This window comes from Passer domesticus, chromosome Z (genome assembly GCF_036417665.1).
Source record: "Passer domesticus isolate bPasDom1 chromosome Z, bPasDom1.hap1, whole genome shotgun sequence".
Classification (NCBI taxonomy): Eukaryota; Metazoa; Chordata; class Aves; order Passeriformes; family Passeridae; genus Passer; species Passer domesticus.
Window position 1 is genome coordinate 74,407,971 of NC_087512.1, and position 24,801 is coordinate 74,432,771.

Consider the following 24,801-nt stretch of genomic DNA (forward strand, 5'->3'; position numbering starts at 1 on the left):
CCAGTGGTGTCCCTCAGGAATCAGTATTTGGCCCAATCCTGTTTAAAATCTTTACTGATGATCTGTATGAGATCAACTGTACTCAGCACAATTCACTGATAACAGCAAACTGTGTGGAGTGTTGACCTGCTGGAGGGCAGGAAGGCTCTGCAGAGGGATCTGGACAGGCTGCCTCAATGGGCCAAGGCCCAAGGTGTGAGGTTCAATAAGGCCAAGTGTCAGGGTGGCTCACAACCCTGTGCAGGTTGGGGCAGGGTGACTGGAAAGAGCCCCAGCAGAAAAGAGCCTACGTGTGCTGGCCAGCATCCATCTGGGTGTGTGCCAGGTGTCCAAGGCCAATGGCATCCTGGCCTGTATCAGCAATAGTGTGATCAGCCTGGCACTGCTGATACCAAACCTTGAGATTTGTGTCCTATTTGGGGTCCCAATTCAGGAAGAACATTGAGGGTCCTGGGGTGAGCCCAGAGATGATGGAGCTGGTGAAGAGCCCAGGAGCTGCTGAGAGAACAGGGCTTGTTCAGCCTGGAGAAAAGGAGGCTCAGAGGTGACCTTACCTTCTGCAACTCTCTGAAAGGGGGCTGTAGCCAGGTGGGGTCTGTCTCTTCTTCCAGGCAACCAGTGATAGTACAAGAGGATATGTGGCCTCAAGCTGCACCAGGGGAGGTTTATGTCAGACATTAGCAATATTTCTTTACAGAAGGGGTGACTGGACATTGGAAGGGGCTTCCCAGGGAGGTGGTAGAGTTAACCATACCTGGAGGTATTCAAGGAAAGACTGGACAGGGCCATGCCATGATTTAGTTGACATGGTGATGTGCAGTCATAGGTTGGATTTGATGACCTCAGAGAGCTTTTCCAACCTAATTGACTCTGTGGTTTTGTTAGAGGAGACAAGATGCCTGGGAAGGGCACATGATGCTTCCAATAATAGGTCTTCACTTTTCCAATGTTCTCCTCTGCAGCTATGCAGTAACCTGCCTGCCCACCAAGCAGAGAAGGATTTAAGGCCTTACAAGACCTAAGAAGGTGGCATGGGGACTTAGCTAGAAGAGGCAGGCAGGTCCCAGGAGGGCTTTTGGAGGTAGTCCTCCTTGTCATGGTTTCACAACCCAGTTCTTGGGTTCTTAAATGCCTCTCTGGGGCAGATGGGGGTGGTCACTGACCACTGCCCTTGTGTGGATGTGCTGCAGCATCTGCCCCACCCCACAGCAAGCACCACCAGCCCACACCCTCCTGACCTCCTGCAGCAGCACTTCCCTTTTCCAGAGGGCAAGAGGTGGCAAGGGAGAGGGAGAACTTCTACATCCATCAGCACCTCCATGCACCTAGCAGCACATATGCTTGCATCACAAGCCCCTACCTGGCTGCAGGTAGGGGAGCGTGTTAGACCAGCTGTAGTGTAAGGAGGTGAAGGCTTGTATGTTAAGTCAGGGTACCAGCACTGGGAAACAAAACTGTTTCACACCCCTCTTCACTTAACACCAGCATAACCCAGCATGACTACTTTGCTTCAGTGTCTCCCAAAGAGACTGGACAAACACTCTCAGCAGCAACCTGCTTCACCTTCATTTATTTTTGTCTTTATGTGTGCATTTTCTTCCAACCACACCACATTTCTACAGCATCTTTACACTATCCACCACTTCATATTTCAGCAGTTCCAAGTTTCTCCAGTTAGCTGCTGGTATCACTACATAAGCATTTCACTCTTTCCTACAGATGCAGCAAATTTCCCAGTCAAGTCCGGTGTACACCATTAAACCTAAAAGAAGGTGAAGGTGTCCAACAGACTCAAGAAATGCAATCAAAGCCCATGCTCAAAGCTTGGCATGATTGGAAGTCAAATCAATTTTGAAAGACATTGCTATTTGGCTTTAAAACACAGGATTACACTCAAGCATTTGCAACTGTATCCCCAGCATCAGTATTCGTCAAGGCTCAAAGAAAGTTACAGGTTTGCAAGTTCTAACTGCATTACCAGTTTTACAGAAGTCACATTTATAGTCAGAACCCTCACCCATTAGTTAATATCAGAACCGATACTGACCCAAGCCAGTGAAAAAACTATTAAAGTCCAATTAAAACCTTTAAAGTATTAAATGCTTCCTAAAAATAAAAACCAACAAGAAACCCTATTTGATTACTTAAGAACATTAACAGAGAAATATCTGAAGCATAAGTCCGTGCATGACTGACAAAATCCTTGCATAAAGCAAATTTACAACAAATAACAATACACCCTGAAAGAATGGCGGGGGAGGGGGTGTGGGGGGGAAATCAGTAAAGTCAGAAAGGGCAAGCAGAAAAAGTAGAAGTAACAGATCTAAGTCTATGAGGATATACAGGGTTGCTACAGGCCACACACAAAAATCAGATGAACAGTCAAAGCAAAATGTTCAATTTTTACCTTCCTTGCTTATTCAGGAGGTCATTGGTCAACATACAGATTAAATGCATTTCTAGGTATAATACCTAAAAAAAAATAATTTGTACAGGAACAAAAGTACTCAAAGCACGTAATTTCCTAATCTAAAACTAAACAGCACTGGGTATGAAATTTAAAACATTCTCCTGCAAAATGAAGAGACCATAAACAGCTTGGAAGCCCCCTGCATGCTGACGGACCTGAGCACCTAAGGCAGCATCTCTGCTGTTCACCACTGCTCACTGTGGTACAGAACATTCTGGTTTGGCTCTTATGTACCTCATGTTACTGGCCTAACTCAAAACTAAGCCTGCTCTATTTTCAGTTGTGTTCTCAGTCTATGCCTCCTGTAATGTATCACTTAATTCGGCATTAAAACACTTCCTGACGACATGGGAGCAACGTGCTGCTGTCACGTTTTAAAGCCACGGAAGCGTAGCAGATGCAACAGTTGTTGCCAAGCCAGATGAGGTGAGAGCACTTGGTTCATCCACTGTCACTAACAGAAAGATTTCTGACATCTGTCCAGCCCAGCACAATTTTTTTTCTTTCAGTTACAGGCTGAAAGAAAAAAAAACAAGCTCAGAACTGTCTGGGGCATCTGGGGAGTTGGAGCTCCCAACACCCAGGTAAGGCTTGCAGCATGGAAGTCAGAAGTTTGTTCCACACCAACCCTTGCTAACTGTCTCTATTTATCAGTGAAGACTGCTACTGAGAGCAGTTCATGATTTCTTGACCACAATGCAAAAAGAATTGCATTTTTCACAAGTGGTCCATGAAGTTTCTCTACTGACTGTTTATAGATATTGTAATAAGACACTAGACAATACATTTAAAAAACATATATCAATTGTACTATATGTTCTTTTAAACTGTGAAAATCTATCTGGCTTGGTAATAAACCAAATTTGTATGCTCTATGCTACTTCAAAAACGTGTTTCACATGCCCAAAGACAGTTTTCCTATGTCATATACTAGAGAACTTATCCCACTGCTCACTGAGAAGGTGCATCCCCTTTCATACTCACAAAACACTACTAATTGTTCCTCATTTCTGCAATTAATTTGATTTAAGGGACAAGCAGAGGTAACAAATTCAATTGCTTGGGGTTGGCTTTTTTTCTTGTGAGGTTAGGAATATTCTTGGGGGAAGGAGTGTGCCTGATTTTCTTATATAGGCAAGAGGGGAGAAATAAAATAACTATCATGAAGAGAAGATCAAACTAAATTAAAAAACAAAAAGAATTAATACTTTACTTCACAAATATCCCCTATTAGTCATAACTTTTAAGGCTTACAATGCTTACACAGTTTGTTTTTTTTAGAACACTCTATTGTTTTTTATATAGGAGCACACGAAAGCCAGTTTTAGTAAAAAAAATTCTTCCATCCCCATGTTAAGTTTTGCCATTAAAAAAAAATTAAATTTCACTAAAGTCCTGCAGACAAGACTCTGTCCACGGATGATCCCTCAGGCCTGCAGAGCACAGAACTGCTGAAACACAGCCAGAATGTGGTGGTCCAGTTCAGCTGTAAACAGGAGGTTCTCTAGCGTCACCATGTACTGCTGGATTATCTGGTGGTGCTGGCAGATAAAAAAAAAACAAAGACAAACCACATATGTTTACTGTTTTTACATTTATATCTGAATAGGCAGAGAAGTCAAGATATGTAAGAACCACAAATGTTCTTATCTGAATTGTTTAGCACATCTAATTTCCACAACACAGCAGCAATGGATAAGAAAAGCATGATGTAGAGGCAGTGCTGCCTGCAAGAACGAAGCCTGTGCTGAAATCTTGCTTTGTGCTTCCATTCTTCAACACATCTTGTGGTCACACAGGTAAAATGTCCTGTAACTAATCACTTTCATCCAGCCACCTGTGCTTATTCATTGCATTAACTGATTTAGTACAGAGGCAAATATTCAAAAATCATATTTAATAGATATTTACACACCTCACTAAAAGGAATCCTGCAATTTTTTTAATTCACTTATTTAAAACATGTCTATTTTAGCATTCTTGTGCACAACACTGCCCTTACTAAAAACACACAGTTAAGTGGAAATCAGTGAAATTCATAACCACATCTTGAAATATCTTTGTGCTACGTTTACAGCGATGAAGTTGTCCACTCAGGATCAGTCACTCCACCAGTCTGCGGCACAGATTTGGCCAGAGCCAGAGAGTTGTGACCGAGCCCCACACCAACCTCTGGGGAAAATGTGCTGCTGCCACCTACTGCTACTCTTGTGGAGCCTCAGCCCTCCATCAAACGAGCTTTCCCAATTAAGCATGGCCCCACCAACACCCTTCCAAACTGAGAAAAGACACTTACCTGCAGGAAGATCTGCTGCAACCTCTCTATACAGCTCTTGTACCAAGGAGTAAATACATCAATTCCACCAGTCTCGCAGCGCACTAAGTGCTCCGTTAACAACATAATGAAACGCTGCAAAGAGAGAAACACAAACTTACTCAGTCTCATCCAACTAAAGAAGAATCCTAACCTAAGGCAAGAGGTGTCAGAAGCTTTGAACAGCACCGTGAGAATAATTATTTTGCTTGGCAAATACTGAATTTAGTATGAAAATAAACCAGTTACCTTCTGGTTGTTCAGGAAATTTGTGTGCTAGCAGAACTCCTCCTAAGCACTTGAAACTCATCAGATCCTGCTCCAAACCAGTCTTTGCAGAAGGATGATCTGGACTGACTCTAACCCATAGTAAAGTCATCAACCCCTTCCCATATTCTTATTCCAAGAAAGTGCCCAAGATAGTAGTGATGCTGAAAGCTTATAAATCAAGTAACTTCAAAATCTAAACTGAGAAGAGACTTTGACCATCATTACCTGGAATATAACAAGGAAGAGGTTCTTCTGCTCACTCTGGGCTGACTCTACTTTTTCCTGCAAGCGCTCTATCTGCTCTTCCAGTGGTCCATCTTCCCGATCAGTGCTTCGGTCATCATCATCATCGTCATCATCACTGTCTCGCTGTAAATGACAACAACACAGGACTTAGCCAGTAATCTGGCAGGTGTGGATACCATTAATACCCTCCAGTTCTACGTGTGGAAAGGTCTGCAGAATAACTGAAGAGCAGCACACAATTCTGGATAAAAATTTGGAAGGAAAAATGTTAATATGGGAAAGCCCTGAAAAAAAATTACCAAGATTTCAGAGAAACTAGTGCAAGCATAAAGATTTACCAGAATTAAGGTGTTTTCCTCCAGGAAGGTGCTGTGGCTGACAGCCCAGCTGAGGTGCCCCTACACCAGGGCATGCAGTATGGGCAACAAACAGGAGGAGTTGGAAGCCACCGTGCTGCTGGACAGTTATGGCCTTGCTGTCACTCCTGAAACTCGGTGGGATGGATCCCATGACTGGAGTGTGACTAACAATGGCCACAGGATGTTCAGAAGGGACATGGGAAGAAAGCGACACAGAGGATTGCCCATCAAGGGTGGATTGAGTGTGAAGAGTGTCTGAAGAGCAGCCATGAGCAAGGGTAAAGCTGGTGGGTAACAATCCCAGCCGAGGCAGCACAGGGAGCCTTTGGTGCCTGTGACCGGCTCCCGACCAAGCAGAGCCCGCTGACGGAGCCTCCCTGACCCGGGTGCAGGAGGCTCCGGTGCTGCTGGGGGACTTCAACCACCCTGCACACCCTGGAAAAGTAGCCGTAGGTAATCCTTGAGATTGCTGGAATGCATGGAGGATAAACTCCTGACCCAGGAAGAAGAGAGCTCTACAACAGCAGAGGTGCCACTTGGATCTGTTGGTCACCAGCACATGGGGGCTAATGGGGAATGTCAAGGTAGGAGGCAGCCTGGGAGGCAGTGATCATGCCTTGGTGGAATTCGCTGTCCTGAGGGATATAGGTCAGGAAAGGGGTCAAGAGAGGCCCCTGAACTTTGTGAAAGCAGACTTTCAGCTTTTCAGGGACATAGTCAATGAGATTGCCTGGGAGACTACTCTCAGGAACAAAGGAGAGGAACAGAGCTGTCACATCTCCACAAGAGCAAGAGCTTGCAATTCCCAGGAGCAAGGAATCAGACGAGGAAGACAGGAGACTGACATGGCTCAGCAGGTCACTGCTGGTCAGACTAAAAGGAAAGAAGCAAATCCAGAAGCAGTGGCAGCAAGGACATGCAACCTGGGAAGAGCATGGTAGGGGTGGGGTGGGAAAGGCCAAGGCAAAGCTGGAACTGAATCTGAATTAACTGGCAAGGGATACAAGGAATAACAGGAAGGCATGCCAGCCAGAAAAGGGAAGTCAAAGGTGTGTGCCCTGATAGAAAATGCTGGTATGCTGGTAGCAGCAAATGAGGTGAAGGCTGAGGAACCCAAGCTTCTTCAGAAGAACTTCTTTTGCTGCCATCTTCAATGGTAACCCCTCTTCCCACATCTCTTGAGTGGAAAAACAGGATGGGGACCAGGAGAGTCTCTCCCACACTAAGTAAAAATCAGGTTAATGGCACCTGAAGAACCTAAAAGTCTATGGGAGCCAATGAGATACATCCTAGAGTCCTGAGGCAACCAGAAATGTAGTTGCCAAACCACTCTCCATGACATTTGAAAAGTTGTGGCTGTGAGGGAAAATCCCAGGTGACTGGAAAAGGGAGAACATTGTACTCATCTTTAAAAAGGTAGAAAGGAGGACTCCTGGAACAAGTGACCTGTGAGCATCGCCTCTGTGCCTGGGAAGATCATGGAACAGATCCTGCTGGAAGCTGTACTAAGGCACATGGAGGACAGGGAGGTGATTTGGGACAGCCAGCATGGCTTTACCAAGGGCAAGTCCTGCCTGACCAACCTGCAGGCCTTCTGTGATGGAGTGACTCCACTTGTGGGCAAGGGAAGGGTAGCAGATGTCATTTATCAGGCCTTTAACATGGTTCCCCACAACATCCTTCCCTCTAAATTGGAGGGAGATGGATTTAATGGGTGAACTGTTAAATGGATAAGAAATCAGTGGCATCCAGAGGGTAGTGGTCAACAAATCTGAGTCCCAGTCAGTGGGTCATCAGCGACCAGTGGTGTCACCCAGGGGTCTGTACTGGGACTGGTGTTTTCTTGATTAATGACAGACAAAGCAGTACCCTTACCAAGTTTGCAGATGACCCCAAACTGAGTGGTGCTGCTGACACTTCTGAAGGACAAGATGCCATCCAGAGGGACCAGGACAAGCTCAAGATGGGGCCCACAGGAATCCCATGAGGTTTAACAAGGCCAAGTTCAAGGTGCTGCACCTGGGTCAGGACAACCCCCAGTGCCAGCACAGGCTGGGGATGAACAGATGGAGAGCAGCCCTGAGAGAAGAACTTGGGGTGCTGTGGGTGACAGGCTGGACATGACCCAGCCATGGGCACTCCCAGCCCAGAAAGCCAAACATGTCCTGGGCTGCATCCAAAGCAGCGTGGGCAGCAGGGGAGGGAGGGGATTCTGCCCCTCTGCTCTGCTGAGAGCCCACCTGGAACCTGCACCCAGCACAGGGAGGACATGGAGCTGTTGGAGTGAGTCCAGAGGAGGGACATCAACATGATCAGAGGGATGAAGCATCTCTCTTATGAGGGAAAGGCCACAAGAATTGGGTTTGTTCAGCCTGGAGCAGAGCAGGCTCTGAGGTGATCTAATTGCAGCCTTCCAGGATCTGAAGGGAGCCTCCAAGAAAGAGGGACTAATGACAAGAGCATGTAGGGGTAGAAAAGGATGAATGCCCTTAAACTGAAAGGCATCAGGTTTAGATAAGAAGTAGGGAAGAAATTCTTTACTGTGAGACTGGTGAGGCACTGGAACAGCTTGCCCAGAGAAGCTGAGAATGCCCCTTTCTTGGGATTGTTCAAGGCCAGACTGGATGGAGCTCTGAGCAAGGTGGTCTAGTGGAAGGTATCCCTGCTCATGGCAAGGGCTTAAATCTAGGTGATCTCCGAGGTCCCTTCCAACCCAAGTCATTCTATGATTTCATGGTTTATTTAAGGGAAATACAGTGAAAGGTAATATGCCTGCTAACTTTATCATTACATGGTAAGGGACAACTTTGTATTTAAAAAAAATCTGGCATAGATATTTTCAAATTGTATCTATTGCAACAAGACAGGGAATTAATTAAATAAAGAGTTCTGAAATCTCAGGGCTTTAAAAAATAATGCACCTGGTGCAAATCCCCTCCTGCACTTGGTGCAAGAACTCAAATGAACCTAGCTAGTTAGCACAGCAGGAAGGCTGAAGACTGGAGCCAGTGTTTTGTAGTGGGGACTCCCCATATTCATCATCAAAAAGCTACTCTCAAGACAAAAAGGGTTAGCACAGAAACTGATCTACCAACTAGGAATATGGCATGCTTCACTGCATCAAAAACAACACAACACTACCACCACCCACAAAACACACCTAAGAACCAGCTCAGGTGACTAAGTCTTAAACAAGACTACAAGGCATATAGGAGGAAAGAGAGGGTCTGATGGATTATGGCAAATTCAAACACAAGACAATGCTTTAGTATAATATAGTTGTTTCTGTGCAAAGACATGCATAAATTACTAGCTTGAAACTTTAGATATCTGTAAAAGAAGCATGTGTACCTTTGGATAAATGTGTTAACTCACCTACAGCATAGGAAATGAAGTTCACAAGACAGGTATAGCTCTGAATCAGTATAAAAAATTAAAACTTACCAGAGCAAGTGAGAATTTAATTTTATTCCCTCTATAGGAACTTGCCTTTTTCCCATCTACAGAGGTTTTCTGAACTCAAAGCACTTGAGGACCAAGATAAAGCATACAAGCATTGGACTCATTCCATGGTAAGGGAACACCCTTCATGCTGGGGAAATCAAAACTTGATGGCATACTTCCTCTAAAAGGAATGGTCATGCAGCAGAGCAACAGCCTGCAGAACTACTCACTGCTGCATACAAATGTCTCTTCCTGGCACACTACTCATTTAAAGTACTAAGTAATAAAGAGTTTCAGCAAGAGACAAGGACAGCAATTAAAACACTGGTATATTTAGAGATGCCAGAAAAGCTCTTTGCTTCACAGTAAGATCAATGACTGCACCTAAGTCTTCCATAATCACAGGCATTTATTAACTGTTCATCAATGTAGACTGTGGAGGCAACCAGGATGGCTTTTGCTGTGAGTGAGGGAAACAAGATGAAGGGGTTGGGACGAACCAACACTGGCAAGCCGAGAGTTATTAGGGATCTCTCAACAGAAGCTTCTGGACAAATGACTGACTTGAGGAGCTTTCTTCAATAAACATCAGCAAGCTCTGTGTCACATTTTGACACTAACCTCATTCAAAATTTTGGAGCTAGCTAAGTTGATGCAGGTAAACACACAGACCTCAAAGAAACACAGAAATTCTCTCGCTTTCTGCAATTCAGCATATTTATGAACCGACTTAATTCTGTCATAACTAAGTACTGCATTCAGCCAAGCTTCCTCGGGCCCTATCTTTCCCAGCTGCCACAGATTAAGACACTCACTCCATTTTACTGGCCCACTTGAGACAACAGAAACCAACAGCAGCTGCCTCCTCATACAGTTTGCTGTATTTAATAATGCAAGATCATGCAATTGTATTCAGGAAAATAAGCTGGAAGAAGGAAGTGCCATGCCAGTGTCAGAATCCAGCAGCATCCATCAGAAGAACAGTAACAGCCAACTTCTCAATTGCAAATAGCTGTTTCTGTGCACTTCTGCATGGAAGCCACAAGAGCACTCTTTAACGGAACTTACTATGAATAATTTGTAACTGTTCTTACTGTTCTCTAATAAGGTAATTGGAATCCAGACTAGAAGGCAAGTGGTAGATATGTTCATATTGCAAGAGAAACTTGTGAGAGAGAACTTGAACAGACCAAATACATATGCATTCCTTTAAAAGATTCTACTAAATTCTTAAATTACAGCTGGGACCAAGAACATGTATCTGATTTTTGATGTGTCAGTGCTACAGCTGACCACACCTCTGCATTCCTGAACAATCATATGTATTCAGTCCTTCCCAAAACCAACTGTGTGTCTGTACATCAGCATGCAGGCTTATATAACCTGGTTCAAAATCTATAAACAAATTACTCACTCTTTTGTGCTGCCTGGCCAATCTTGCTTTGGTCTCCTCCAGTTCTTTGTGAATCTTCAGGACATGCTTATTCATCTTACGAATTGTGGAATGCAAGATCTCCCAGATATAAAACCTAGGAAAGACACACAGCTCAAAACACCACATTACACACTATTTGAAAATAGGAAACTAAATGTCGTTTCTTACCAGAGAAATATAAATTGGAGAATTAAAAAATCTATGTATCATTCAAGGAGCCATCTACCAGAGTGAACGAACACTCAGCATACAGGAAAGCACACTTGTAACAAGAATTCTTAACAATCAGTTCTTGCCTATTTGTTGCAGTACACTTCAGAGTCAGAATTTTATTTCATATATACACTGCAAGAGTATTAACACCAAACTTGACTCCTCAGATTGAGCAATCCTTCTGATCTCAATATGCCAATGCACCAGTGGTGGTACAAGTTACATACCACCCCCAAGGGCTGTTTAGGAACAGCTCCACTTCAGCAGGTTTAGACACTACTCGCAAAATGACATGCTAGCAGCAATCCTGCACTGTCACACCAATATTCCTACACCAACTCAGAAAGAAAAGTGTTTAAGTATGTATTTTTTTGTACTTTTTGTACAAAGGGCAAAAGCCCAATTGTACCTTACTCCACTACTGAGTTTTCAAAGACTGAATTATGTACTGGCAAGTTAAAATAGCAAATTAAAGACAAACAACAACCCAAACCAAGTTCTTGTTACCTGGTAAAATCATGTGCCAGCTCTGAAGAAAAGATCCAGTTTGCTACTGCAGCACAGTCAACAATTTGTGTCCGAATCATCTTGTCCACGAGCACCGCAATCATCTGTATTTTGTGAAAGACAATACAAACAAAATCTGTGTAAAATATTCCATCCTCAGATAAAACCAGAGACTATTTGATGCAACTCTACATCAGTGGTACTACTGAGTAATTTTGAATACTTTAACAAACTGGGTAGTCTAGCTTAAAACATTTCAAATGAGGGGATCTGTATCAATTACATAAAGCATTCCAACTTGGTTAACAACCATACCTACCTCCAAAAGTATCACTCCTTGCTAGCATACATACTCCCATACAAAAGTAAAAAATACAAAAATCACAGTTGGAACTGAGGCCTTGAGAGACACGAGCACTAGTATTTGACATCAAAGTACTCCAACCAGAGCACATATACCTGTCAGATCAGCATAATGAAGGAGCTGCTGCTAGCCTACTCTCCTTGAACTGCAGCAGCCCTCAAACGTGACAGTAAGCTTTTCTCTGCAGGGCCCACTGACTTCAGGACAGAACGAATGCATCGTGGAGTCAGTGGAAAGGCATACTTGCTACAGGCACTGATTCTGAGGGACTTGCAAGCCATCTAGCAGGCAACTGCAATGAAGAGTTACTGACCAAAGAAGATGCAAGCTGTTCAGAAAAAGGGCTTATCTTAGTTACTCATGTGATTGAATGCCACAGTATCTAAGAACCACAGCCTGCACTGTATTTATCCTTACAACCACCCGTTGTCAAATGAGGAAGTGTAACAAAGCTCCTTTTAAGGAAGGAAAATTAAAATAACTGAATGAATCATACAGAGGACTCAGCACTCAACTTTCAAGTCCCAGGATAGTATCCTATGCTTTATTTGTCTTTCTGCATTGCCAGGAAGGATTTCTGATTACTTAGCCTGGTCTTCCAAAAAACACACATCTAGGATTTTGAGAAAATATTTAATCTTAATGTTAAAGTTTCTCTTTATGAAGTCACCCCCACCAGCTTGCTTTTAAGTCCAGGGACTAGTGACTCCTGCTATTAAGTCACTACCTGCAGCACAGACCGCTCATTAGTGCTTTAAGCCATTGTTGGTCTGAACCAAACCAAAGGATGTTCCCATAGACATGAGAGTAGGGTGAACAGCCTGAAAACAGACTCTGGACAAGTGTCCTGCTCTGAAGGCACCATTCCTTCCATGCAACAAGGTGGCTGTGGACTTGGGAATAAGAAAAAAGTGCTGGTTCAGAAGCAAAAACCATGGAATTGCAGTAAATGCAAGGGAAGAAAAGTCCCATGATTAAGTAGAACAGCAAACAGTAGACTTTCCTAAGTTTTGCACTTGAATTTTTTTTAAAGAATTTTGATTCATTAATAAAAATTTAACATGACTATTTAGTCTGGGTTTGAAACCTCCATCTCAATTTGGTAATGCTGTGATACAAGGGAATGAAGAGGAAGCTGATTCAGATATAACACAGCAGTAATTAAATTTCCTCTGATCTAGTTAAATGGCAGCAAAAAGTAGGTCAGACTGTAAATGTCACATTTTCAAGGTCAGTGAACTGAGTAATAAGTTAAATTTTTTTTAAATCCTTCTTTTATGACGTTTCTAAGAGAGGTAACAGCTTGCATAGGTATCTTCTAGGTGCTCCTTTTTACCACTAGAGAATAGACCACAGGTCTAGTAGCAGATGCCCAGGATACTCCTGGTTCTCACTGGCATCACTTTGTATAGTACGGCTGGTGCAACTGAGAGGCACAGCCTTCATTTTAGTATAGCAACAACAAAAACAATCTAAGCTTTCCTTAGAATGACACTAGACAAGTTATTTTTAAAGGACAGGAAACAAACTTCACATCTTTTTAGACATATATGACCTCTGTGAGTTGAAACTCAAAGATCTTTGACATTCCAGCCTCTTACCTGTGGATGATTCTTCCAAACTTCATACACAACTCTCAGAACATGAAGCTTCCCCTCATCACTTTCAGCAAGTGTTTTGAAGACTTCATGAAACCTTTTAATAGAAGTAAGTAGTCAGTGGATAGGCAGGGACCAGGTCAAAATAGCAGCAGGTATAAGGCAAGTGGTTTAGATCAGCCTAAAGATAATAATGTGACTATCTACAGCATTTCTTAGACAACTATTCCCTGGAAAATATTAAGATCCTGAGCTAAAACAGTCTACAAAGACATGACATCTCCTAACAGCAACTTACATGTTAGTGGTGAACCTACTTCCTGAAGCTAAGGCTACATTTCTCAGGCTCTCAAAAGCAGGAGGCACTTTTCTGCTTCATGTGCTTATCTATACACAGCTGAACCAAAATCTGCTGCCTTTTTAGCCTCAGACCTTCCTCTTAACGTGTTTCTGCAACTTCAGACACTTATCCTAAGTGCCTCTTTTCCAAGGAGAGGCTGCTAAAAGCACCTATTTTAGCAGTTACTCTGACTGCTACACTGCATTCATAGCCCAGCTTATTGTAATATAACTATAAAGCATAAGAGGCTCTTCTTGATCTCTTGGCTGCCACTGTTGTGCAGCAGAGAAAATACCATGGTCTAAGTATCTGAATCACCCTGCCTCTTTTACTCCTGACTGCAGGTTACTACCTGCAGTTTCTTATCAATATTGCCTCTGTGGAGCTTCCAGGTGCATGTTTTTGTAGCTGTTTTATCTATCTTTAGGGACAGATAGAAAAATAACTCATTAAGATGCATGTGACTACTTTTCATGTAACAAAACCACTTAAAATCAACTCCAAAACACTAAGGATTAAAAATGTTATTCTAATTTTGCTAAAAAATGGTGCAGTAAATTCTTTGCAGTTCCAGCATATCTTTAAGGGACGAACTCCAAAGTCTTTTAGGATGCATTTTACTCTGCTTTGGTAGACAGAAGAAATGAACAGCAGACTGCTTTGACGTTTCCTTTTTTTTAAATACAAATATAATTGTCCTAGATTCATATTCATAATATAAGATATTGTGATGGCAGCTACTCAGTCACTGAAATATAGGGAGAATCCCTTTTTCTTTGCCATAATCAGCAAATAAGCAATACACAAATGAAGTAATTTTCCAAACCTGTCTCATTTAATCACATGAGTGCAATGCATACATTTCTGTTAATTCCATTCATGAGGTATAATACATCTATATGTATAATCAGGATTTATACTACCATCCCTCCAGTAAGCAACGTCATTAGCTCTTCTAGTCATATTGCTTTGTGGAGTAGCAACACTGCTGAAGCTTGCATTCCATTTCTTTTATCAAGCATTTCACTGTCAGAATTAAACTGTTCTGTGAGCCCCAAAATAATGCACATATTATACTTACTTTGCCAGGGCGCTGAAGGAGTGGCTAAAAGACTTTGCGGCTAGATGGAGCAGAGTCTGAACAAAGACTTCTATTTTCAGAGGGTTGAAGGTAAATCCTTCACCTGCAAGTTATTTGAAGTTAGTTGAAACTAATAAACACTTCAAGTAAAACATGTAAGCTGCTCATACAGCTGTAGAGATAACTTATGGTTTTAGCTCATTTCACAAGATTTCCATCAACACAGTTTTGCAGGGCTGGGCAAGGAGCTAGTAAAGACTCCCACAGAACATCCAGTTTCCCACTCCAATTTTGCCATGGAGAAGATGTGCAGGAAGCTTCTTCACCAACATGGAATTGTATCAGAGACACCCCACCCCACCAACATGTGACAGCACTGATGGCAGCAAAGGAAAGTCAGCAAAGGAAACTGCAGCTGTGCACCAAGATGAGGGCTGAGAAGGCCATAAACATGGGGGCTGAGTGAGGAGGGGGGAAGGTAAGGATCATTAACATACAGAGGCCAGCCATTTAGGATATAGGAGAAAGTAGCCATAGTGCTGTACATGCCTGGTGGACCTACGGTGAATGGGGACAGGTGCCCTCCTGAAGCTGAAGAGAGGCAGAAGGAAGAGCATTAATTAGTAGGTAATGCCCAAAGCAAATTAGGAAACATGACAGTGGATCCCAGGGAAAAAATAAGAGCAGAGCATGGTTGCTCTCTGCCTGTGTAGCTGAACCCCTGCAAATACTACAAAAATGAAACATTCACCATTGTTTAGATCACTTCTAAACTCTCTCTCACTCCCCTCATTCCATAAAACACTCAGGCTTTAGGAATGAGTGCTGCCTGTGGCTGCAAGGCCAAGAGGAATGTGAGTAGTCCCAGTGTGAGTTTTCATCCACGGAACATGCCAGCCAGCAGGCTGTCTGTCTAAGGTGCTGTGGGACTGCCCTGAGGGGAGGTAAGCTATTAGGGCAGAAACACTGAATTTCAGAACTGCCCTCTGCAGCTGAAAGCACAGGGGATGTTAAATTATTTTATTCCGTCAATAATTGCAAGAAAACACACCTCAAGCACTGGGCTATCTCTATCACGAAAAACTGGCAGGCCTCTGCATGTAAGATGTTTACAAAAAAAAACCAAACCAAACTAGCAGTGGTGCTAAATTGAAATCAACTACTAGAAGGAAAAGCATACAGGTCTGTGAACCAACACATTCAGCTCCAAAGCATGGCAGATCAGTCTACACACAGAATAAATGACAGCTTGTTAAAGCCTAGCAGCTTGTATCTTACCATCATCGTCATCCTGGTTTGGATTGGGTACATCTTTTAAAATGCTGAAGATTTCATCATTGCTGGCCTTATTTTTAATTGCAATTGTTAAACAGAGTGCCACAGTATATCCAGGAAGAGACCCTGAACAAAAACAAAAAAAAAAAAGGTCAAAATTATGGAAAGGCAAGTAAGCATGTCTGCCTTGCAAAGAAACAAGTACCCTTCCCAGCTACACCTAAAACTTGGTGTTTCCAATATCACTGTCAACCTCAATATGCCACAAAATCTTCTGGTCTTCATGTTAAATTCAAAATTTGGAGTAGAACTTTCAGACTTGAGCTCAGGCAATCACGTTCCTCACTAAAGTTCTATTTCAGTTTCCACCAGGTTTCTAAAAATACAATACTTCCATGTTTTTCCTCACTGTATCTTTGATGATGACACTTTTATGCTCAGGACTGTATTTACACTGAACAATAAGAAGAATAATAAGGTCCCTCTCTACTTCAGTCTTTATGGTGTCTGCTCCTTCTGTATGCTCATTAAATCAAGTTTACTGGTAAAATATTCTAGTGCTTCATGAAGTTCAAAAAATAATTTCTCATTATCACTTCAGATGCTGATTTCCATAGTGTTGTGCTCAAACGGGTGAAATAGGTTAATTGTCCAATTCTAGACTTGTGGAAAATAACATTGCACAACACCACAACCATATAAGCAATAGTATCTTGATGTATCTGGATTTTCTTTGCTTCATAAGTAGCAGACAGCATTTTATTAGAGATCCAAGCTTAAAACATATAAAATGTTCATGTGAAGCATATTTACCCATACAAAAATAATGTATATTTGATCTGCATTCTTATTTATCAAGACAACTTATATTACTGTTAATCTAGTGTGCTCCCTTGCTCTGAAATACTTCGACTGGACCACTAGTAATTTTAATACTTACTATTGCTCTCATCGCCGTATTTGTAAATGCAGACAGGATTAGCAGGACTGAGGACAGAAAAACTTGCAGGAACAATGTCTATTATTCGCTGATGGTAGGAGAGTCTGGAAACAACAAGTTTCACATCATTAGAATTAAAAAGGGAATAACACCACAGTTAATGAGTCCTTTATAATGTTTTTTTCTCTATTTAATGTCCATAGAACGAGATTCAGAATGCCTATACAGCAGAATGCTAGCTTCTGTTGGGTAGTAAGAGCTGAGTAAACCAAACTTACAAGTATGTGCTTTCTATTTTAACTCTGTGATGCTAGAGTTTCATCTTCATACAATTAATCTGCCTTGTGAAAAGGCTGCCTGGTAAGAAATTTTATGCAAAAACCTACGATGTGCTGCAGAAAGCTAGTAAGACGTCAGTATTCAAAGCAGGAAAAATACTAGACTGGATATCTTAATTTTACTTTCCAGGTTCATTTCACTCTCACAAAGACTTAATTTGCTATCAGAGTTTTCACTGAAATGGAAGACTGTCACACAAAAAAATGCATTTGTTGTGCAGCACACTGCTTTCATACTTCAGATATGGAATTCACCCAAACCTCGATTGTTTTCACATAAGATGCTGAATAACATAGGCTTTTTCAACTCTCTCTCCTATACCACTCTAATCTCAACAATTTAAAGCCCAGACTACTTATCAGAACTACTGATTATGTAGTCTTGTTGGGTTTGGAGATTTGGTTTGTTCAGACAGTTGTCCGTTAGTTTAAAGTAAATGAAAATCAGAGGCACCTAGAAAAATCACGACTAGGTTCTCAATTTTTAGTACGATTAATAGTCAGTTCCCTCTATTTCTGGGCATGCTAAATAGTTTCAAAGAATATAGCCTAAATTGTCTTTCTTCCCATGCCTAGGGTGAAGCATGTCTTTATGTAACTACGTTGTGCATGGATAGCTCACTGCTGTCTGCGCCACCCGTTTCTCCCTCTTTAAAGCAGTGTCCTACAGCCAGTAAATCAGATTAAAAATCATACAAACAATAGGCTCATCTTTTAACTGAAAATTAATTGTAAGAATAGATGTGCCCCAGACAAGAGTCAAGTTAAAAGGACTCCAACAGTATTCAGATGAAACTTTGCCTTGAATGCATCTACGGAAAGATCTTACTTACCGCATGCACTTTTCCAAAACTTCTCTCACAAATTTGGGTTTGGGTTTTTCAAGGTCCTGAGTAAGACAATCTGACCTATTAAAGGACAGAACACAATGGCTTTTAGCAAAAGCATTTAGTCTTCTAAGTCTCTTTTTGGCTTGGTCTGATAGTACAAAACACTCACAGTCTGAAGACAATGGGGGTGCTGGACCATTGGAGTGTAGGCACTTTAAAGCCACTCAGGTAAGTTAATCACTACTTCCTTATTGGCAATTAGCATTGCTGGAATCTCATCTCTGTGTGACAGAATTTCAAGTAACCTCCCTTCCCCCACCACATTAAAAATAATTTGTGGCTGTGGCTAGCTGGCTTTCCCTTTCCTTAGGAAAGAAACCTTTAGTAATTTCATAGTCTGTTTCTCCCTCAGCTCTTCTGGCCGATTCCAAATGCATTGCAGGTAAAGAAAAGCCTAAAATAGTTACAGCAAGATTTGTGAAAAAAATCTCTTGTGAGAGAGATCCATAGAAGCACTGCCATCAAGGAACATTCAGGCAAACTAAAATTACCTCATTGAAAACTGCTGCTTGGTCAGTCAACATGGATGCATACCAGGACAGCCACAAAGCCCTCAACTCCACAAGAGGACAGTGCAAGAAATTTAAGTAAAGCCACAGAACCCTATCAGAAGGCTGAACCCCCCCGCCACAAGGACTCTCAGGCAGATCACCTACAGAAAGCAGGTACAGTCAACAGCCTGAGGAAATTACTCCATGGAGGACTTGGCCTCAAGGGAATCTCCCTTGCTGCATGGGTGCCTGGAATAGAAATCTCAGGGAACCTGTGCTCAGACATTAATGGACTCCAGGGAGCTCCTGCTACAGACGCATAGTAAAAACAGATGGTAGGGCAAGCTCTGATGGAACTTCAGGCAGGAAAATTTGGCAGGTGGGAAAAAGTCCACAAGGTCTCAATGACAAGGTTTAGGGTGGGGCAGAGAGCAAAACAACAGAATGAATTCAGGATACAAAGAGTCAGCACAAACCAAGTAAAGAAAAGGTATGTGGATGCATTTTGGAAAGTTTGCTAGCAACTGACAGAAAGTGCAGGACAAATTAAAGGGGTCACATTTCCACTTCCCCTCTTTAAGGTTTGAGATTTACCACAAAGTTCACCAGGGACAATACAGTGATTAAAGAGATTACCAAGATAATTACCACTGAATGCTAGTGGACAGATAACAAAAGGTCTCTGATAAGCTAGAGGAAAGCCATTAACAGGGCCACCATACTGTGACACTTTCCAGATGTGTTTGAAATGTTAAGGTTTTAGCAAGATCAGGTTTGAATTCAAAGGATAAAAACTTACCAGTCTTCCCAGCTCCAACGGAACTGAAAGTTGCTCAAGTGGTGTGAAAACCAGTTAATAAACCTTAATTAAAAGGAAAAAAAACCAAACAACAAAAAGCTCTGTTAATGTCAGAAGTGCAGGAAAACATTCAGTTGAGCTTTTCTTATAAATGCATTCTACTTTTCCAAGATGAGCCTAAACTATTTAACTTATTATAGCATTAAACAGGTTGTAATAGCTGAGATACAAAAGACTCCGTTTGGAGAGTCAAAAAGGTTCTATGACAAATAGCCTGTCAAGCATTTCACATGAAGAGATGAAGTATTTAATTACCAATCAAAATGTTAACTTACTGTGAATAAACAACTTTCACATTTTTAATGAATCATTAACTACTCTTCTACTCAGTGCAGACTTCACTGAAAGGCTAAAATCACCACTATTTTCCTCCTCTGGGTGGCACAGATGACATCAACTTCTCTTCCAAGTCACGCCCCCAACCACTAGGGAGCAGGCACAGTGTGTAGCAGAGTGCTGCACAACCATGAACAATTCTGAACACGGAAAAGCTGTCACTGATCTTAACTGTCCACAGACAGCTGGACTTGTGACCTGCAGGGGGGCGTCCTGGGAGGAGAGGCAAGCAGTAAATCCTCTGCCTTCTATGCAGATTGCTTAAAGCCAGAGCTCACAAAACATTTTGAATACCAGGTAGATCTAAAAAAGGCTTTCTGACTACTCTTTCCACAGCCTGTTTTCTTCTACACTGGATATCGAGGGATGTTTTCCACCATCTTCAAAACACATTTACCTGTCCACACATGTTGTATTCATTGTGTCCAAACGCATGTAGAGCATTTCTGTGGCTTGTGCAAGCTTAAAGTTGCTTATTAAGGTTTACAAAAAAGAAGTAGGTATGTCAGATGTTTTTAATTTGTGGTTTTTAATAGAATGTCATCAACTTTTTGTATTGGAAGCTCCCTGAGCCTATTCCAAAATCAGGTAAATTAAGTAAATCCACATTAGAAAAAGCAAAGAATATTGTAAGTTCCACCCTGTAAGCCCAACTTGCTCTTCCACTATGGCAACAAGACTGCTGGCTTCTTCTACAGAAGGACAGCACTCACACAGTACAACAAGCAATGCAAGTGCTACAGTAAAGTTTCTTGCAGATACTGTGAAATACTAATACTGTAAAATATTACTAGTATTTTTTACTGTCCCATCAGCTACAGAACAAACAAAGACTGCATTTCATAAATGCTCCTCAGGAGCACAGAAAGGATACAACTTGTGGTAAGGAGCCAGGCTGAAGTTTGCACAGCTCAATCAGCAGCGTTGTGTACATGACTTCAATATGTGGTGGAGATGGCAGCTGAAACAACTCTGCAAATATGACCTGTGGGAGAGGAAATCACAGAATAAGAGCACAGTCCAATGTGTCCTGCACAACTCTCAGCTTCTCAATAATGGCCATCAATCTTAAATAATTACCTATCCCAAAAGATCTATGATTCTCTATCAAATGTACATTCCAGGAAAAAGAGAAAGAACCAGTAAGAGGCAGTTGTAACACAACACTGTACTAATACAGTCCACTCCTAACTGCTCTTATCATTTCATGCTAACACTGGCATTACACATCTATTATGATTAACAAACATAGCATGTAACAGTAGAAATGGGCATAGTTATAATATGACCTACTGCAGTGATACCATGTGATCTGAGAAATGCAGAAATAATCTGATTTTGTGGAGTAGTAAATAATGAAGCCTAAGCATTTAGTATGAAAGAATATATGCATTAAAATTACATTTTTATATTTTCCATTGTGTCCTCTTTTCTCCTACACAAAACTGTATATAAATAAGTCACAACTTTAAACTGAGAATTACAACCAGCATTTCATACAACAAATACAAACGCTCACCACCCCTTGGAGAAACCCTTCCAAGAAACATGAAAATAATCCTGCAGTCAGCATTTTTGTTCTTATTTTAAGGTTTGTCTATAATAACAGCATGTCAAACTCTGGGTGCTAGAAAAAAAAATCATCACTGTACAACATCCACCTTTGAGTTCTGTTTATTTTGTATTCCATTCTCAACTAAATTTAAATTACATCAAAGGAGTCGGGAAACGGATTCATTATGGTTGATCAGTTTCCTCTTTAAATTTTTGAATAAAGCTTAAAGCAGCCTTTTTTTTTTTTTTTAGAAAAGCCTTACTTGTATAAGAAATCAACATCCATTTATAGACTTCGAAAACATCACATGAAAACACAGTGGCTAAAACTTGTTTTTCTAAGGAAGGACTCGAAAGCATGAAGAGACTGTAAGATGCTGGGGATCCTTTCTGTGTCAGCATAATTTGGACATTTTGTTCAGACAGATATTGCCAAAAGGCAGGGAAAACTCTGTTGGGCAGAAAATGGCTCCATTTTCCAAGATAGGAAATAACAAGTGGACAATCAGTTACATTCTGAAACTCAGTGAAATTTCACAAGAAAAAAAAGGGGATTTTTACAGTGTTAGTCATAGAATTTATACACTTTTAGTTTTTTCATCATTTTTTACAGCACTTTAATATACTAGAGGTAAAATCACTGCACGTACTTCAATGTTAAGGCATAAAATTATTCCTAATTTTAACACTGTTTAATGTAATAAACTTAATACTGTTCTGAATTCAGAATAAAAAAAGAAGAGTCACAGAGGTGACCGAAACTCATGCAATTTCACAGCAATCAGAGTATTTGGCATTTTAGCGGTGAAAGGAATTCTTAATCCCACTTTAAAATCAATATTCTACATGGGATTATTTCTTGTCATAATTAGCTCTGAAAAATCATACTCCTAATTACTTCTTCATAAAGCCTTTATACAAAAAGTTACTTTTACTCTGAATTTTTGATGAAAATTAGTGAATATGGCTCTGCAACTTGAAAACAGTTTTCAATGAAGACAGTAAAAGAAGATCTGTGCTGCTCTGCTGGTACACATAACAGTTATCTAGAATTCTCAAGTAAGGAGATGTCCCAGAGAAAACATGTTGCTACTTCATTACAAGTTCTTTTCAAGGCTAGTAGGACAAAATAATTTAGAAGATCCAAACATAAAATCATGCAGAATGGCTGAGTCTAACTGGAGATCATCAAGTCAAAAGTCCTCTGCATACTGCAAGGGTCACCTAGAGCAGGTTGCTTAGGGCTCTGTCCTGCTAGGTTTTGAACTTCTGCTACTCTAACAGTGCTTAATCACCTTTGCATTAAAAATAGATTCTTCTAATGTATAAACTGAGTTTCTTGAATTTCAGTTTGTGCATGTTTCCTCTTATATTTCAGTTTAAAATTGAATGCACCAAGTTAAAATGACAACAAAAGCACAAGACTATCACTCAATTGTACACAAACCTGCTCATTTAAAAGCTGTTGGTTGAATTTAACAAAATTCTGGTTGATTCCCAAATCAAACTGCAATTTAAGGAACTTAGAATGGAATGAACAGGGATGTGTTACTCACAAAATAATGGACCACTAAAAAGGTGATCTATAAAATCCTTACCTCTACTATGTGGTAGTTCAAAGGGATCTTGTTATTTCCCGGATAGCTCAACAGCTGTGCAGCACTGTAAAACCACAAACACATTAAATTTGAACATAACACAGCAAATGTGATATACAACTCAAGCAAGAGAATTACAGAAAACAAAACCAGCACCAAACAATCAATAATCCTTCAAAAATCTGTTATTTGACCCTCAGAGCACTGAAGAAACAGCACAAGGATTCACTAGCACTGCCTAAACCACGATATGTAACAATGTGCAGCAGGAACATTGCTTGAACACTATCCTGCCACCCACAATGGTTTAGCACAGAAAGTCACAGTGCTCTGTAATTGTAGCATGTGTACATGAAAAGGGGAAAAAAAACGATCCCAAAAAATCAAATGTTTGGAATGGCTTGAAAGTACAATTAAGCTAATGGTTTACATAAGAAACTCTTATGTTTCAAATGCCTTATCTTTTAATCAGGTTATTATCACCTATCATTTGTGCAAAGCAAACCACTACCTCTGGCAAATCTTGCATCTCTCCTGGTCTTTTACTATCCTCTGAGAATTAATGAAGACTATCCCAGTAACAGCAACAACACCAAATTTCTAGTTTCTGCTGAATCAAACAGCTGCAACCACAAAACTTTATCACATGCCATCACCAAAAACATTTTTCCGCCCATTTCATGCACATTATTCAGTGTTTGATAGTTTTCATACAGAAGTATGACAGCTGTGGTAAACCATTTTGGTTATCAATTATCCACATCAGATAGTGTTTGGGCAGAAATAAAGAAAAGTGCCCTGACTGCCTCCTGGCACAGCAGAATTGAAACTGATAAAATCTGGCCCTGCAGCGACTCCCCAGAGTCAATTATCTCTGGCATGTAATTCCCACAGGCAGCACAAGAAGGAGGTGTCCATAAACACCAATGCTCAGTCAGCTGCAGATGAACCAGCTCCATGTTCACTGCCCCAACAAATAAGCATTCCAGGAAGCACAACATAACCACATTTTCCACAGAGGTCCCATGAGGAATAAGGCATGTCTGCATACTTTTTGCAGCACATGCCACATTACCAAGGGATTCCCTTCCCAAGAAACCACTGCCCTCTGGATTACACAGACTCTGTTATCTGGATGCTATGGATACACAGTATTCTGGGCAAGAGTTTCAGCACAGATAAATGCAGTATATGAACTTTTACGCCACCAGCTTCAGGAAACGTTTGATCTGGAGCTCTTGCCTAACCAGTGCAGGACATATTCCCACTAGCACCAAAGCCACGGTAGCATTCAAAAAGTGCCACAGTCCCCCAGTATTAAGCTCCTCCTACCAAGTCTTTCTCTCTTTCCAGTGGGATTTGATGATGCAGTGGAGGTTCTCCTCTATTACAAATCTCTCAACGGAGTGGCTGCCAGGCATGACAGGACCCTGGTAAAAGGTAAAAGTGAAGACTCATGAAGATCACTGCTAATGCAGTGGTACCACAGGCAACAAGCTTTCTTAGACACATTTACAGGTAGAAAAAAAGTAATCCAACATCCATATAAACACCATGAGGTCTCAGCTGTCCTATATCCTTCAGGACTGAAAAGCTGGTATGACACATTTCCACACAAACCTCAGAGTCATCCATGTTTAAAACAAAATAAATAGTGGACTCATTAAAATAAGAGATAAGAACAAAATTAGAGAATATGATTCTAAGTTCACAGAGCATTGGCTTCTTCCCTTGCTTTGAGGAGTCACTGGGAAAAAAAACCCAGCTAAGCTAGACTGTAATAAAGCCATAGAGTGGAAAGAATACACACTACTCATGGTCTTCTTCACTGCAAAACCCAGAGGCCAGTAAGCAAAGGTAAAAGGCAGCAGACTCAGTT

At 41.3% G+C, this 24,801-nt stretch overlaps 1 protein-coding gene across 2 annotated transcripts in view; it reads right to left on the reverse strand.

The window, feature by feature from the left end:
- Positions 1-1,555: 1,555 nt before the first annotated feature.
- NCBP1 (nuclear cap binding protein subunit 1) overlaps positions 1,556-24,801 on the reverse strand; it is a 28,789-nt gene continuing 5,543 nt past the window's right edge. For both annotated transcript variants that reach the window (XM_064405198.1, XM_064405197.1), the window contains 15 exons: positions 24,255-24,352; positions 22,923-22,986; positions 20,645-20,755; positions 20,168-20,232; positions 19,375-19,437; positions 18,028-18,102; positions 16,857-16,960; positions 15,920-16,042; positions 14,642-14,744; positions 13,224-13,317; positions 11,259-11,362; positions 10,518-10,632; positions 5,280-5,423; positions 4,767-4,880; positions 1,556-4,011 (listed from right to left, as the gene is read on the reverse strand). In XM_064405198.1, coding sequence (XP_064261268.1) covers positions 3,898-4,011; positions 4,767-4,880; positions 5,280-5,423; positions 10,518-10,632; positions 11,259-11,362; positions 13,224-13,317; positions 14,642-14,744; positions 15,920-16,042; positions 16,857-16,960; positions 18,028-18,102; positions 19,375-19,437; positions 20,168-20,232; positions 20,645-20,755; positions 22,923-22,986; positions 24,255-24,352 — 1,491 coding nt within the window. In that variant the 3' untranslated portion in view covers positions 1,556-3,897. The remainder of the gene's footprint in view (positions 4,012-4,766; positions 4,881-5,279; positions 5,424-10,517; positions 10,633-11,258; positions 11,363-13,223; positions 13,318-14,641; positions 14,745-15,919; positions 16,043-16,856; positions 16,961-18,027; positions 18,103-19,374; positions 19,438-20,167; positions 20,233-20,644; positions 20,756-22,922; positions 22,987-24,254; positions 24,353-24,801) is intronic.